At 37.1% G+C, this 16442-nt stretch overlaps 1 protein-coding gene across 1 annotated transcript in view; it reads right to left on the bottom strand.

The window, feature by feature from the left end:
* Positions 1-3082: 3082 nt before the first annotated feature.
* Positions 3083-16442, bottom strand: part of LOC139134220 (hyalin-like) — a 37113-nt gene continuing 23753 nt past the window's right edge. Inside the window, exons 2-4 of the mRNA XM_070701132.1 lie at positions 5205-5444; positions 3872-4111; positions 3083-3447 (exon numbers count right to left, since the gene is read on the bottom strand). Of these exons, the coding sequence (XP_070557233.1) occupies positions 3083-3447; positions 3872-4111; positions 5205-5444 (845 nt within the window). The remainder of the gene's footprint in view (positions 3448-3871; positions 4112-5204; positions 5445-16442) is intronic.

Raw genomic sequence — 16442 nt, 5'->3', positions numbered from 1 at the left:
ATTTTGTGAATAACCTTATTATTATACACCTTTTTAGTCCAATTTTACCTGAAAAAAGTCAAAATTTAGGCGTTTTTTTGATGCTTCTCGCGCACTACACTGAGCGATCGCGAGCAGACTGGGAACGCGTTCTGCGCGTCCGCTAAGCGCACAGAACGAAATTTCTACCGGCGCTGCGCAGTGCACGTGGTAGAAATTTACGTCAGCAGCATAATTTCACTCAAATTCACGGGTTTTGGACTGACCATAATTTACTTTGTGAAGTACTGAATGTTAAAAAGTATATATTTTTGTAAAAAATGTAAAATATTCTCTTCTTTTTCCTCTTGTTGACGTAAAGGTGTTTTGAGGTCAAAGGTCAAATAGCGTCCAATAACACCTAAAGTTATTGTACTCCGCGTCAAAGTTATTGGACTCTGCGTCCTCTGATACCGAAACTTACTGTACGACGAAACTCCATAGTTACAGACGTAGGTGTATAATAATCGTTAATAATAGCGAGAGCAAGTGCGAGCTTGCTACCGATAACTGTGATTTCTGAAAGACAATTAAACCTTTCCTTACTGATAAGCCTTCAAAAAGAGAAAACAGCATTAACACAACGAAACCATTGAGACCAAAGCGGAAGTTGTAACAAACACCGTTGATGATTATTATGTTATAATAGCTTCTCATTTCGGATGAGACATATCCAGTTTTAGATCTGTGCGAAAATGTTACGTAACGATTAATTCATATCAGGTTGTGAACAAAGCTTCAGGGAACATTCTAGCGAAAAAAATGAAAGAAATGTAAACAAGTAAGATTTTCCATTGAAGAAAATTAACCATCATATTGTGTTGTCAAGAACATTATAAATTATATATCATCCAAAATAGCTACCGGTTGCGATGGGATACCTACAAAGTTATCGAAACTGATTCTATTTAATCTAACCACATTACTGCTATCTATCTCATTACAAATAATTTTTCCGAGACGGTGCTGAACTTGCAGAACTGGCGGCGCTCTATACAACAACGATGGCATCTTTATGAAAAATTATAGGGCAGCTAGTGTATTAGCGATTATCCCAAAGGTATTAGAGGAATAGTATGTATGATCAATCACTGCCCTCCCTAGACCATTTATTTAACCCGAGGACGCCAGCATATAGGAAGGATGTCAGCATGTAGGAAGGGATAAAGTTGTCAACATGTACTTTTACGTATCATAGAAGAGCTTAAACTATTCTTTGAACCAAAGAAACATGCAGGTACCATTCTGATGGGCTACAGCAATGCGTTCGATTGTTTACCTCATGATACGTCGGGAAAGCGAAAAACACTAGTTGTGCGTTACTAAGCATAGAGAAAAAGAGAATACTATTATGGACACATGCGAGTCTCCACTCTAGATCCTGTAATGTGATCGATTATTTGATAAAAAAAATGAAAGTAAATCTCAAGTGCCCCTCGAATGCACCGGAGGGTAGTGTATAGCTATCAGAAGATTTATTAAACTCACCAATGACTATGACATTAAACGAACAACTTTCTTCGTTTCCACTTGTATCGATGGCTGTATACAGGACCTCTTCCGTACCAATTCTAAATGATGCTCCAGAATCCTTGCCTGTGGTCAAGACGATTTCAACTTCGTCACCGCTGTTGTCAGCAGCAGTAATGGTGTTCCACGTCACAATTGTGCTATCCAATCCAGGATCGGTGTTGTCGCTAATATCACCGGGACACGGCGTAAATGACGGATTTTCATTGTCTGAAATTTACCGGAATGAAAATTCGTCAGCTAGATTTATGAGTAAGAGACACGATACGACCACGATAAAAAATAAGTACCTGGGTTTTTCAGCACCAAGAATCGAAGACTATGTATACAACTGTACGTCTGCCAGATTCTGAAGAGTAAAAGTTGCGTCAAGTATTTTTCAGCTCCAAGTCAAGTGCCACTCGATTATTGCGATCTCTCGTTAACTTAAGTGTATAAAGTCAAAGTGATAATGACCTGGGATTAGTTCGAATATTCATCGATTGTTTGAGACGGTACTATAATATGCCGTAGTTTTCCTTAAACGTTGTGATTCAGGGAGATGAATATAAGACTACTGCCCATTTTAATAGCGTCTTGGTAATATAGATCATTGTTCGCTGAAAATTATGTTGTAATTACATACATACAAATAAAATTGGTAAATCCTTGCTGAGTTTGTTGATCAACCTTGCAAATGGCCACCGTTGAGATTATGATCGACTTGCAATTTTTGTAATTTGTAAAGAAACTGTAGATGACCTGGCTTGAACCACAGCCTAAGAGTGCAGTAGAGGGAAATACGGTATATTTTCTATGAGGTTCGAACTCACAACACACGGCAGCGAGTCACCTGGCGGTGGAGCTACAGACAGAATCGTTCGCCAAATCCTCACTCTCTATCTATACGATCTTTGACTGAAAATTTTAAGAATAATGAATCATTTCCTTCTTTTGTTCCCTTCTTCATGAAAACTCGATCATTCTTATATTTATAGAGCAAGGTAAACTTACCTTTAATCGTTACATTGAAAGAGCATGAGCCGGTATTCCCGGCATCATCGGTGGCGCTGTACGTAACCGTGGTAGTGCCAATGGGAAATCTGTCCTGCGTTATTTCACTAATAGGAGTTAGAACTTGGCCAGAATTGTCAGTGACAGTCGGTAACGTCCATGTGACGTGAGTGTCGGGTTGTCCGGTCTCCGTCTCTCTCTCGATATCAACTGGACATGAAAGCACTGGGCTCTCCGTATCTAATAGAATAAAGTTAAAACATTCTGCTTTATATTTCAAACGAGGAAAGCCCTAAGATAACTGCATTCCAGATTTAGATACTATGTAAATATTAGTAAGACGTATATTCACACAACGGCTAGTAGGATAACCAAACGTTGGGCCAAGAAAGAACTTCAAAAGTTAATTTCAATCATAATTGAGAATGGCTAATCGCGATCAAGACAAGGGAGATAAATTTCTACTTAATGTTCGAAGTATTGACGATATTCTGGAATACTCACAAAATGACAAATCTCAGACGACCAAATTCTATTTTGATCAATTTGTACCTTCAATAATTTTGTTTTTGGGTAGTAATACATAATTCACATCATTTCCTTCTTTTGTTTCCTCCTTCATTAAAACTCGATTACTCGCATATTTATAGAGCAAGGCAAACTTACCAATAACCGTTACATTGAAAGAGCATGAGCCGGTATTCCCGGCATCATCGGTGGCGCTGTACGTAACTTTGGAAGTGCCGATGGGAAATCTGCCCGGTGTTACTTCACTAACAGGTGTTAGAACTTCGCCAGAATTGTCAGTGACAGTCGGTAACGTCCATGTGACGTGAGTGTCGGGTTGTCCGGTCTCCGTCTCTCTCTCGATATCAACTGGACATGAAAGCACTGGGCTCTCCGTATCTAATAGAATAAAGTTAAAACATTCTGCTTTATATTTCAAACGAGGAAAGCCCTAAGATAACTGCATTCCAGATTTAGATACTATGTAAATATTAGTAAGACGTATACTCACACAACGGCTAGTAGGATAACCAAACGTTGGGCCAAGAAAGAACTTCAAAAGTTAATTTCAATCATAATTGAGAATGGCTAATCGCGATCAAGACAAGGGAGATAAATTTCTACTTAATGTTCGAAGTATTGACGATATTCTGGAATACTCACAAATGACAAATCTCAGACGACCAAATTCTATTTTGATCAATTTGTTCCTTCAATAATTTTTTTTTTGGTAGCAATACATAATTCACATCATTTCCTTCTTTTGTTTCCTCCTCCATTAAAACTCGATTACTCGCATATTTACAGAGCAAGGCAAACTTACCTTTAATCGTTACATTGAAAGAGCATGAGCCGGTATTCCCGGCATTATCGGTGGCAGTGTACGTAACCGTGGTAGTGCCGATGGGAAATCTGCCCGGTGTTATTTCACTAACAGGAGTTAGAACTTCGCCAGAATTGTCAGTGACAGTCGGTGACGTCCATGTGACGTCAGTGTCGGGTTGTCCGGCCTCCGTCTCTCTCTCGATATCAACTGGACATGAAAGCACCGGACTCTCCGTATCTAATAAAATAAAGATAAACCATAAAATTGATTCTGCTATTAAAATATAGACAAGGAAAGCGCCCACTGGCAGATACATGTAAATGCCTTCCTCAAAGGATATCTGCAACGTTTGGTTATTAATTTTATCTGCATAATCCATGAATACACGTTTTTGTGTAAAAAGTTGGGGCACTTCGATTGGCAACATGCCACCAAATTTCACAGGATATCATCAAAGGAAATTGGCTTCGAGAAACAACTGATCTCAAATAATGGCGCTCCATTCAATAGCTGTGGTAAAGCCAGTGCTTCTGCAGTGACGGTGCGCTTATTTCCTGAGGGACTGTCAGTGTTTCGGCGGACAGTTCCCGGACGTAATTCGTCGAACCACAAGCGATGACTAAAATCCACCATCAAGAAACATCGGCGAATTGCTGTTGAAACCAAGTGACATTGTGGAGAATGATCCAAGTTTTGCCGACAATAACACAAGGCAATTGGACCTTTAGGCAAGTCACATCTACAACCATTTTGATATGTAGCGGGGTCACTGGCTAGGCTAAGTCACGCTAATTTAGCGCTGCAAGCCCTACCGATGCATATAATATATATTTATCACCCTATTTCAAGGGTTTTAACCCTAACCTCCTCGATAAACGTAAGATACAAGTGGTCCACTTGGATATACGAATAAACATGTCACTTAGCCGAGCAACACTCCTTAATGTCCTTTCAATTAAGAATGCCAAACATTATTATCAGCGAAAATCAAACTTGACAGAATCTTCTTGTTCGTTGGCAAGTGACGTTTGCAACTCTGTACCTAAGCAGAAAATTGCGTTTTTTCACTTGAGGTAAAACACAATATTGAATAATTTTGATATGATGTTTAGGAGATCTTTTGCAGTTCTCTTGTGTACATTACTAGACAGTCGCATCTATCCGAGCAAATAGAAACTGCACGTGACGTTAGGGATGTGGCCGTTACCCAGACAGAGATTTTCCGTGAAACCATGAACTTTTTTACTCTTACATTTACAAATACATAAACTTTTGGTTTTGCTGTTGTGATACATCGCTGTCACATTTTTATGGAATAAGGAACACTTACCTTTAATCGTTACATTGAAAGAGCATGAGCCGGTATTCCCGGCACTATCGGTGGCGCTGTACGTAACCGTGGTAGTGCCGATGGGAAATCTGCCCGGTGGTACTTCACTAACAGGAGTTAGACCTTCGCCAGAATTATCAGTGACAGTCGGTGACGTCCATGTGACGTGAGTGTCGGGTTGTCCGGTGTCCGTCACTTCCACGATATCAACTGGACATGAAAGCACTGGGCTCTCCGTATCTAATAAAGTGAAGACAGAACATTCTGCTTTCAAAATTTAGACAAGAAAAGCGCTAAGATAAAAGTGTCGGTTGCGGCATTATGAAACGTACTTTGTAAATTACACTAAAGGTATACAGTCACCTGTAATCTAAATATGCCCATATATAGTCAAAGGGTCGTTCCTTGGTATTCAGAATGCCCATGTGAGGGCGCTGTTTTTAAAAAGCGGCCACCTGCTTAAAGTCTATGATTGGTTAGATTTTCTCTTTCCATGTGGCAAAAATGGAACAGGTGACACTATATCTTTAATTAGCTAATTTTCACGCAAAGAGGGACACTACTGTCGATAACTATCCCAACAAAAGACGTACAATCCACTTTGTGGATTTCTTGGTCCTTCAATTGAAGTAAACCATTACACTCTAGGTTTTTCTTTTTTTTACTTTTCAAATTCTTGTAATAAATTTGTTTTTCAGGAACTGATAGTCAGTTTATCGGCATCGCACCAGTTGCCCTCATCTTTAAAAAATCATCGACAGTATCCAAGCTAATGTGGTTAAAGCTGTTTCTGAAAGAAATAAATTAGAATCGAAGTAGAGTAGATATCGTTTATGCAGATAAGAAATAAAGTCAGGGCTAAAATTGATCCCTGAAGAACGCCGCAAGAGATCAGGATTTTTGTATTTGAATGGGCATCGTGACGATAAATCATTTTTGAATCCAGCTTAGATGTAAACCCCCTGACGCCGTAATATTCTAATTTTGCAAGCAAAACATTATGATTGATTGTGTCGATGCTTTAGAGAGATCTATGAATATACCTACAGTAGGATTTCTATGTAGTCAATTTCATAAAGCAGATATTGGGAAAGACTGATTAGTTTTAAACATTTCCCAACTTTTCAATTTTAAAGGACACGATGATGGAACAAAGTAGTTCAGCTAGCGCATTAATCATTAACCCATTTGTTCGATCAAATTTATCATAATAATTGTATAGGTATAGATACTACATAGCTTGTTCAGTTGGTAATAAGTGGAAGATAGTTTGAAGAATTGACATGGAAATCTGACTTATTATCAGAGAGGGAGTTATAAAGCTCCGTGACTATAAATTTCAGGTTCCAGAATGCCTGTTGTGAGTATCACAAAGTCCTTCATCAACCCCAAATGACAATTTTCTGCAGACCTACACAACTATGTTATGTTGGTTACAAAATCATGAAAGAAGACACTTCAGCACAAGTAAAATATATAGTCATGAACATTGAATTGATAAGCATTTATAACTTAAGGTGAAGTACTACGAATTACGTCAAAATTAGGTTGTGGTGTCATTTTTTTGAAAATTTGCATAAATATTCTTGGAAGTTGTGAAAGTGCAAAACTGAAATAAGAAATGGGGGTCACCACGCTCGTTTCCATGGAAACGGACGTTAAAATGGCGTCGTTAGAAATAAATAAAAATGATATAATTCACTTAAACTAAAGAAAGCAATTATAAAACGCTTAGCTAATGAGTTAATTTTAATAAATACCAAGAAATAAGATTTATATCTATCGAATGTATAGTTTTCATGATGTTTGTAAAGAAATTTTAACATAAGTATCGATTACAAAATGACGATATCGAAATTATATCACTACATAATTTTCGAACTTTCTTCCTGTCGCTTTGAATGGTGTCATTTTGACCAAACTTGGCGAATAAAATCCTGATATAATATCATTTAGTTTACACTTTTAATAAAAGGGTGTCACCACGCTACTTTTTACAATATCTCCAGGTGAATGGGTAATATGCGCCATGTAAATGGGAGAGAAATGTTAATTTTTCGCTAATATTGAATAAAAACCAGCTTCCTAGGGGGTCAAAATATGACAAGGTTATAGGTCACATGTATTTCTAAGAGACTGGGTCAAAAAATTAGGTAAAAGCGCTATTCCAACAATGACAGGTGATGTTAAATACATGCGCTACAAAATAACCCATTTGCGGCAGGCTGGAGTTAAATCTGCCCAGAAACGTTCTGAAGCGCGTGCGCGTCCGAATTCGTCGCCCTTTACCTTAAACGAAAATCAAAGGTGGCGTGATATTGATTGAGTATATGTCTTTTCGGAAATTCTCAACAATTATTCAGATATGTATTTTCCCTTAATTTATTATTTACAATATGTCTCACTACCCACACCGTATTACATAACTAATCACACAGCAAACCTCCACACCACCACCGCCGCCAACACTGTGACCCCTTACTATCTTCCCAACAAAACCACTCAAAAGTCTACTGTACAAATGTCCGTACTGAAAAATTTGTGATATTGAACACATGGAAGAGAAAGCTAAACCAAATTTAAACACAAACTGTTGCGGTATGACTTTCTATGGACATTTGTTGTCATGTTGCTTTGAATTACTGACTTGGCCAATTGACTTGGCATAAAGAGCAATGTGGGTGAAAGTGGAGGGGATAAAGGAATTGGTTCCATGAAATTAATGTTTAAAATCTGCAACTTGCACCATCAAAATGCCAAGGTGATATAAGCGGCACAATCAGTACAAAATCATTTTGAGATCTTTCAATTTATGCCCTTTTGAGCTCCCATTGCTTAAAATTTGAATGGAGATATTTATCATTTTCATTCAAAGTAATTGCTAATTTGCCTATTTACTGAACTTTCCTAATTATTGGGCTGAGCCCAGAAACATTGCACCAAATTTGATGATACTTGGTACAGATGTCGATCTTTCAGTACTGCAATACTGTGTGAAGACAATATGCAGTAACATGTCAATCGATTGCTAATTTGTATATATGGTGAACTTTCATAATTGGTGTGATTTTTCTAGAAATGCTGCATCAAATTTGATGAAACGTGGGGCAGATGTTGATCTTCCAGTAGTATTATGACATGCAAAGATATGTAGTAGAATCATGTCAGTTAACTGCTGATTTGCATATTTAATAAATACTCGTAATTAGGCTGATATGTCAGGAAATAATTCATCAAATTTCATGAAACTTGGTACAGATGTTGAGCTCACATTTTCTAAACAATGAATAAAGACACTTAGCAGTGTCATGTTGATTAATTTTTAATTTACATATTTAATGAATATTCCTAAATAGAGTGATATGTCCAGAAATACGTCATCAAATTTGATGAAACATAGTACATATGTTGATCTCACAGTGCTGTAATACAATTCATTGACACTTAGCAGTATCATTCATGAAATGTGGTACACATGATAATCTGTCAGTGTTATAATAGAATTCAAAAATGTTTGGCAACATCCTGTCGATTAATTAGTAATTGACTTATTTAATGACCTTTTGTAATTAGGATGGCAGCCCTCATTGGTTTACGTTTTCACCACAATGGAACTCATTCTTAATCGCAGAACAAATTAATGAAAAGGACTCTATCCTATCCAAGAACTTGTAATCACAGTATCCAGTAACAAGTGCGGACTGTGTCATCAACGATGACTTATTTTATTTGTATATGGCCTGATCAAAATACCAATTAGTTATGTGCGGTAGTAATTCGATATCTTACTATGTTGATCACTTTATAAGTAAATATTGCGATGAATTCGGTATCAAAAGTCATTTACGGTTATTTTTGTGTACTTGAGGAAACAAACTTCAGAGATTAGCTTTATATAAATGGAAGATCGCGATTACTTTCGTTTTGCTTATTTGCATATCAACTTATAAAAAGACGCGTTTCATTTTTTACATACAACATGGAATACGACAATACATATGTGGTATTTTGTTTATTTTTCTGCGCGTGCATCCTGAAGTAAAAACGTCTTATTCACTGCCCCGTTTCTACAACTAGCACCATGCTCACGTAAATAGGGTAATGTATGGACCTCCATTTTAGTCAGAATTTTGGACAGATTATTAATTCGGGCAGTCACCTGACAAGATCGTGTTATCAAAATCCATCGACAAGAGTTACAACCACTTTCATAGGCTCCTGAGGCAAATAGGCCACGCATGAATTACTGATACCAGATTTACATAAGTATACATTTATGCTATCCAGAATGATGTCAAGTCAAGTTAAAGACATGAAATGAGCCGATTCGCAAAATGCTCACAGTCGCTTGTGGTTACGTACACGATGAAGGCCTTTTAATGGCACAGACAAGGAGGTTTGTTAAACAGGGGCCTTCGCCGTGTACCAAACTCTGTATATACTGTACACAAAAATGTTGCACTGGTTGCACAAACAGTAGACGATCTCTGAGTTTGTTTGGTCAAATGTTTCTTAAGATCGACGGTTTTCAGCGCTAAATAGAAAAAAAAATGTCAAGAAGATACTATTTTGGGGAAAAAACTGAATCTTTATTATGAAACAAATTCGTTGTTAGAATAGACAACTGACGAAATAAAGCCACACATATTAATGATCGGCAACAATAACCATCTGAATTGTAAGCTTACTACGTGGAACACAGTCGTTCTCGGACGGCATGACGGTCGCTAATTTTGAACTATGTCTAATTTGATCATCGCCTTTCGTATTTACGAAATATTGATGCTTCAAAGCAGTCAAGTTGATTTGGTTATCAACCAGAGCACGACGATGAATGTTTACAGTCAATTTTGCTACAGCATCTTTTATTTGGCGAACGAAATCTAACTTCATTCAATGTAATAAATCACCGTACTCGATACAATTGACCAATGACGGTCGTGTTTACCGTGGCCAATACCTGAATCTATTTTGTGAGCGCGCAGCCAGCGGTAGAAATGAGCGAGGAAATGAGACTAGATGTAAATCTCAAGATGCTTGTATATCAAACTAAAAAAAGTGTTTTCAAAATGTTCCCTGGTTAGCCATGGACTAAAACGGCAGACACAGTCTCAAAATGTAAAATTGCCGAGTTGGTCCCAATTAATTCAATAAATTTGACTAAAGTCGTATTCAATATACCAACGAAATCTGCATACAACAATACATTTATATCATTGATTTTGAAGGAACAATAAAATGATTAACATCGACAGGCAAACAATCGAGATAGTCCTTTGTCGCTGACTATTGATGTCATCCAGGACCAGAAATGAGACGTTAATCTGAAGTACCTGTGCTGTATATTTCCACCACCGCACCGAAACACTTTAGGTTCAGTCGTAGGAAGCCAGACGCTTCATGTGTCATGAAGTGTCCGGCTCTCCTACATTATATAAATACAACAGAGAAATCGTACCAAAATGATCACCGAGTCCAGTATCAATGATCCAGTCCTGTTGTACATGCTGCATGATTAATCTGTGGTGTAAGAACTACAGCTAATAATGAGTAATGATTGTGTTAGCATTTGGATCAGACATCATAGCTTGATACATGACAACATTTTCTATTCATCGGTTCAACCATAATCAAATCGTGACAGTGTCAGATACGCCTCACCACCGTAACCATAGAAACACCCTTATTCAGTCATGTTACTCAAATCGATCACAAAACCACGTGACTGAGGTCAATTAACAAATTCTATTACCATTCCTGCTGATGAAAGTATCCGTTTACATGCGAAAGTTAGTTTTTTTAAATGTACTTTTTACGTTTGTCTTTAACTACCCACAATGGTTCTGCACCGGGGACTGAAATTAAATATCAAAGGAAATCGATGCATGTCCAGAGAATATGACTCTACAATAATTCATGCAGCTGACTTCTAATGTGTTATCCTCCATGATGTACATATCTTTCTTGTGAATTTGCAAACCTCTGTTAGAGCAATCATCTTAAACTTATCCATGATACAATCTTCGAAAAAGGAATTGAATTGTCAGCATTTGTATTGTAACACATTTTGTTTATTTGCGAGACAAAAAATGCGTTTCCTTTCTTTGAAATTTTTAAACTGTGAAACTGGGTAAGACTGGCTAGAAACTTTATAAAGTTTTGTGTCCAATAACTGTACGAAAATGCTGATACATCTAAGGCATAGCCGTTATCATTACCTTATTTTAACCAAATCTTGCTCATTTCAAATGATGACAGACTGCACACTTTGTTTCTTCTTTACGTAAATATTGCCGTTATATGTCCCTAACTATTAAGAATGCAGCATCTTTCTCTTGTCATTCAACTGTTTCAAGTATGATTCAAACGGTGTCCAGTTCTATAGTTAATGAAGATTATATTCTTCGCTTGATATCCTAATCTGTCCTTGGTGGTTTTCTTTCTTTCATTGCATATTCCGACTCACTCTTGACGACTGACGAATTCCACTATGATTCGTCCGTGTCTGGTGACTCTCTCTCATTCTTATTAATATTATGTTCCGATCATGTTAGTTACCTCAATGTCATTTATTGTAATTTTAGAGGCGATGTTTTTGACCACAGTCAGTGTTATGTCATGTGTTTTTTGGTTTGAAGTGTCAGGTTGCCGTGAATTTCAATATTTTCTCTCCGGTTGTATTGATTTTGATCTTGCGTGTTTTCAAGATCCTTATACAATTCAGTTCAGTTAGTTATAAGATAAAAATCTTCTGATAATAACATCCTATCAGTTTCTAGCGATGGAACGGTAGTGATGATCAATGTTATTCTTAAAACTGTTGACATCCTTGGAGCAGATAATATGGGAGCCGTCATTATTTACGGTTTGAGGGTCGAAGGAATTTTATCGGAAACTCTGAAATTTCGACTAACCTGGGTTGCAGCCCTGATGAATTTGAGTAGCCCCCCTCTGTAACACAGAAATTTTGACTGACCCCCCTCATTTAGAAAAGTTAATTATCAAGACAAGTTATTGTAAGCTTTACAAAAATACAGCAATAGTAAAGATTTTTCACATCCTGGTGTACCCTGCTAGATTATCATCGGTTATCTCATGACGATTGAAAAAGGTGAAACCAACAAACTGAAATTCAAAGTCACAACAAAATGTAGACATGAAAACTCACGCTATAACTAGTATCCAATCGTACAGTATTGTTTACTTTGGACGGGTATCATGAAAGGGTTTTCACTAAGATATTTGACAGGGCAGAGTTTGAAGGTACAAGGGAGAGAACACGGAGAGGCTGACGGAGAAAGTGTCAGAGGAGGTTGTACCCTATCTTATGTGGAAAAATTTGAGAAATTGATGTGTGCAATGGTGAAGTCTTGTGCCATGTAATAGGTGTTTTCAATTTGTGTCTTTAAAGTAAAACTGTGAGAACACCTTAAGGGGGAGAGCGCGAGAGGGGTGTCCCCCGTCTCCAATCGAGAATTTTGTGAGAAACTGATGTGTGAAATGCAATCTATCGAGAATTTTGAGAAATTGATGTGTGAAATGATGCAGTCTATCAAGAATTTGAGAAATTGATGTGTGAAATGATGCAATCTGAGAGGTGTTTCAATAAATTTTGCTGCAAAAAATTGAGTAACCCTTCTTTCTCTCCACATTTTGAGCATTCCCCCTGTAGCATTCAATTTTTGAGTGACCCCTTAGCATACCTCCGACCCCCAGACCGTAAATAATGGCGGCTCCCTATATTCCGACAAGGCATTCCATTCATCAACAACAACAACACGAACGGAGAAAGAGTATTTGCGTATGTCCAGCCTGGCAAATTTCTCTGTAGCTTTCCTGTGTGAGATCTTCTTGACTTTACAGGGAATGGCTCTAAACCAATTGAGCATTCATCGATGTTGTCGACAATTTTATAAACTTGTATCATGTCCCCTCTCATACTGCGACGTTCAAATGTTGTCAAGTGTGGTAATGCCAGTCCCTCGTTAAAAGATCTTCCTGTGCATTTCCTTTATCAGATTATCTCCTTTGAACTTTCTCGAGTAACCGAATATCCTTAATCAACCAGGGAGACCAAGATTGCACTGCGTACTCCAGGTGTGACCTCACAAACTGATTGTATAATCGAAGTATGATATCCTTAGACCATGAAGTAAAAGCTCTTTCGATCATGCCGATCACGCGATTTGCCTTCTTAACAGCTTCTGAACACTGACAACTTCGCTTTAGAGTATTGTGGAAAATTACAACAACAACTTTCTCTTCTTTCTCCTCCGTAAGAACCCTATCATTCATTCCATAACTCCATTTTGAGTTGTTATGACCGATGTGAATGACTTTGCATTTCATTAATCATTTCATTAATCAGTTATTTCGCCAATCCACAAGCTTATTCAAGTCCCTCTGCAAGGACAAATAATCACTGAAGTTCTGAATCTCCCGGAAGATTTTCGTGTCAACAGCAATCTTTTGATATTCGCCTGAAAACCACTATCATTGTCATCGATGAAAATTAGAAACAAGACACGCCCCATTAGATTGCAGCAAAAATCCTCCAACAGTGCATAGATAGTTACCTTGTATCATCGCATAGACGATCACTTCGGATGGAAGCCGGAAGTCGGTTGGTAATCATAAGAATTATGGAGTTGAAACAGCAATTACATGTGTTCGGTACGGCGTCCTCTTAGTAATGTATATATATATATATATATATATATATATATATATATATATATATATATATATATATATATATATATATATATATATATCGCCATCTTATTAATATATATATATATATATATATATATATATATATTAGTATAATAGTAGTATATTTAATGAATGAATGGATGAATGAAAGAATGAATGAATGAATGGACTTGACATTACACGAATCACGGAGGTTCAGTCAAGATGGATATTTACCTCCCTGCATAAAAAGTTTAATTATCTTTAGATCTGTATGTTTGGACTTTACAAATAAATTTATAATAATATCGTTGTCTTTTTAAGTTATGAGTTATTACATTGAAAGTATTTTACTGTTTGCAGGAACACGTTATGGAATGTATAAAGCAACAGTTTGAAATATGTGAAATCTGTTGTACAATATCCAGGCATCCAAGCAAGGGTACTATTGAAGTCTTGTGCTTTTTATACACATTTACGTACATTTTAATTTTAAAGGACACGATGATAGAACAAAGTAGTTCAGGTAGCTCTCCAATCATTAACCAATATACTAATTAATGATATGGTCAAATGTATCTGTTTTGATCTAATTTATCATAATTATTCTATGTATGTAGATACTAGATAACTTGTTCAGTTCGTGATGTGTAAAAGATAGTTTGAAAAATTGACATTTGTAGAGAGGAAGCTATAAAGCTCCATGGCTATAAATTTCAGGTTTTCATTATTTTTGTTTAGAGTATCACAAATCCCTTTATCAACTCTATATGGCAATTTTCTACACACCTCACAACTCGTGTGTTTGAAGCCATTGTTGGTTACAAACTCATGGAAGAAGACACTTCAGCACAAGTAACATATATTGTCATGATCATTGGATTGATAAGCATTTATAACTTAAACCAAAAATCAAAGGTGGCGTGATATTGATTGAGCCTATCATGACTTTGCGGAAATTCTCGACAAATATTCAGATATGCCTTTCACCTTACTCTATTATTTACAATATGACTTCTCACTACTACACCGTATACCTACTAATCGCATAACAACCTCCTCACCATCCCAACACCGCAGCTGTGACACCTAACTATCTACCCAGCAAAACCACTCAACAGACATATCTGTAAATGTCCTTACTGGAAACTTTGTAATATTGAACAAACATAAGATAAAGCTACATGAAATTTAACACAAATTGTTGTGGCGTGCTTTTCCTCGGACATCTATTGTCATAATGACTTAGATTTCGGACTTGGCCAATTGACTTGGCATAAAGAACCATGTTGGTGAAAGTTGGAGGCGACAACGGAATCGGTTCCATAAAATTTGTCTGAAATCTGCAACTTACACCACCAAAATGCCAAGGTGATCTCAGCGGTATGGCTGATGTTTGAAGTGCCTGACAATCTGTTCTCCACAACTTAAACTTGCCATAGAAAATTACACCAACGGTATCAGTCAACTCGATGGCTACAAGTTGAAGTAGATTGATTGTAACTATCAGTACATAAACACTTTGAGAACTACTATTTTATGCCCTATGATCACAATATGAAGCAATTTTGGTATATTGTTCTACAGTTTGCTGTTTAAGTTAGGTTCAAAAAAACCCAAACACCCCCAAAAAATAATGCATTAATAAAGCATTAATATCATTTGATATATAATTTGCATTATTTAATTGATTTGCATTTTATTGTCAATGATTTCATCTGTATCAATTAAATCTATAGTACATTCGGATTATGAATTGCTGTATATTTTTAACCAAATTTGTTTTACTCACATGCACAATTACAGGGTTTAAGGCTTTTTGTAAATATTATAACTCCCTAGCATTGTCAATTTCGTCAAACTGGGAGATCTGTCGCTAAGATATGGGTCAATTTCGCAACAGCATTTTTATTTTGGCGAATGTAATTTTACTTCATTCAATCACCCTGCTCGATACAATTGACCAATGACGGCCGTGCTTACCGTGGCCAATACCTGATTCTATATTCGTGAGAGCGCACCCAGCGGTAGAAAGGAGTCAGGAAATGAGACTGGATGTAAATCTCAAGGTGATTGTAAATCAAATTCTGAAAGATGCGTTTTCGAAAAAGTCGCCTGATTAGCTATGGACTAAAACGGCAGATACAGTTAATTAAATAAATTTGAGTGAGGTCGTATTCAATTAACGGGATCTGCATACAACAAAACATTTGTATCATTGATTTCGAAGGAACACTAAAATTCATTGGCATCGTCAGGCAAACCAAAGGGTACAGCAATAAGTCCCCTGGGGTGGGGGAGTCCACTTAGGTGGGGAAGGGTGGGGAGGGATGGATTTTCGTGCAGCCGTCACACACGTAGTAAAATAATGCTTATTTTACTACGTGTGTGACGTCTGTGGTGTTGACGTAATCGATTAATCCGCTGGTGCTGACAGCGGATTAGCCAGTTGGCAATGTTTGCGGAGCAATTACAGTGGTGTATACACACATTTGAGAGGAGATATGGACTTGTAGTAATAAAGAAAGCAGTAAGATGATTTGG

The sequence above is a fragment of the Ptychodera flava genome, chromosome 6, assembly GCF_041260155.1.
Source record: "Ptychodera flava strain L36383 chromosome 6, AS_Pfla_20210202, whole genome shotgun sequence".
Lineage (NCBI taxonomy): Eukaryota > Metazoa > Hemichordata > Enteropneusta > Ptychoderidae > Ptychodera > Ptychodera flava.
This window is presented reverse-complemented; position numbering and strand designations above follow the sequence as displayed.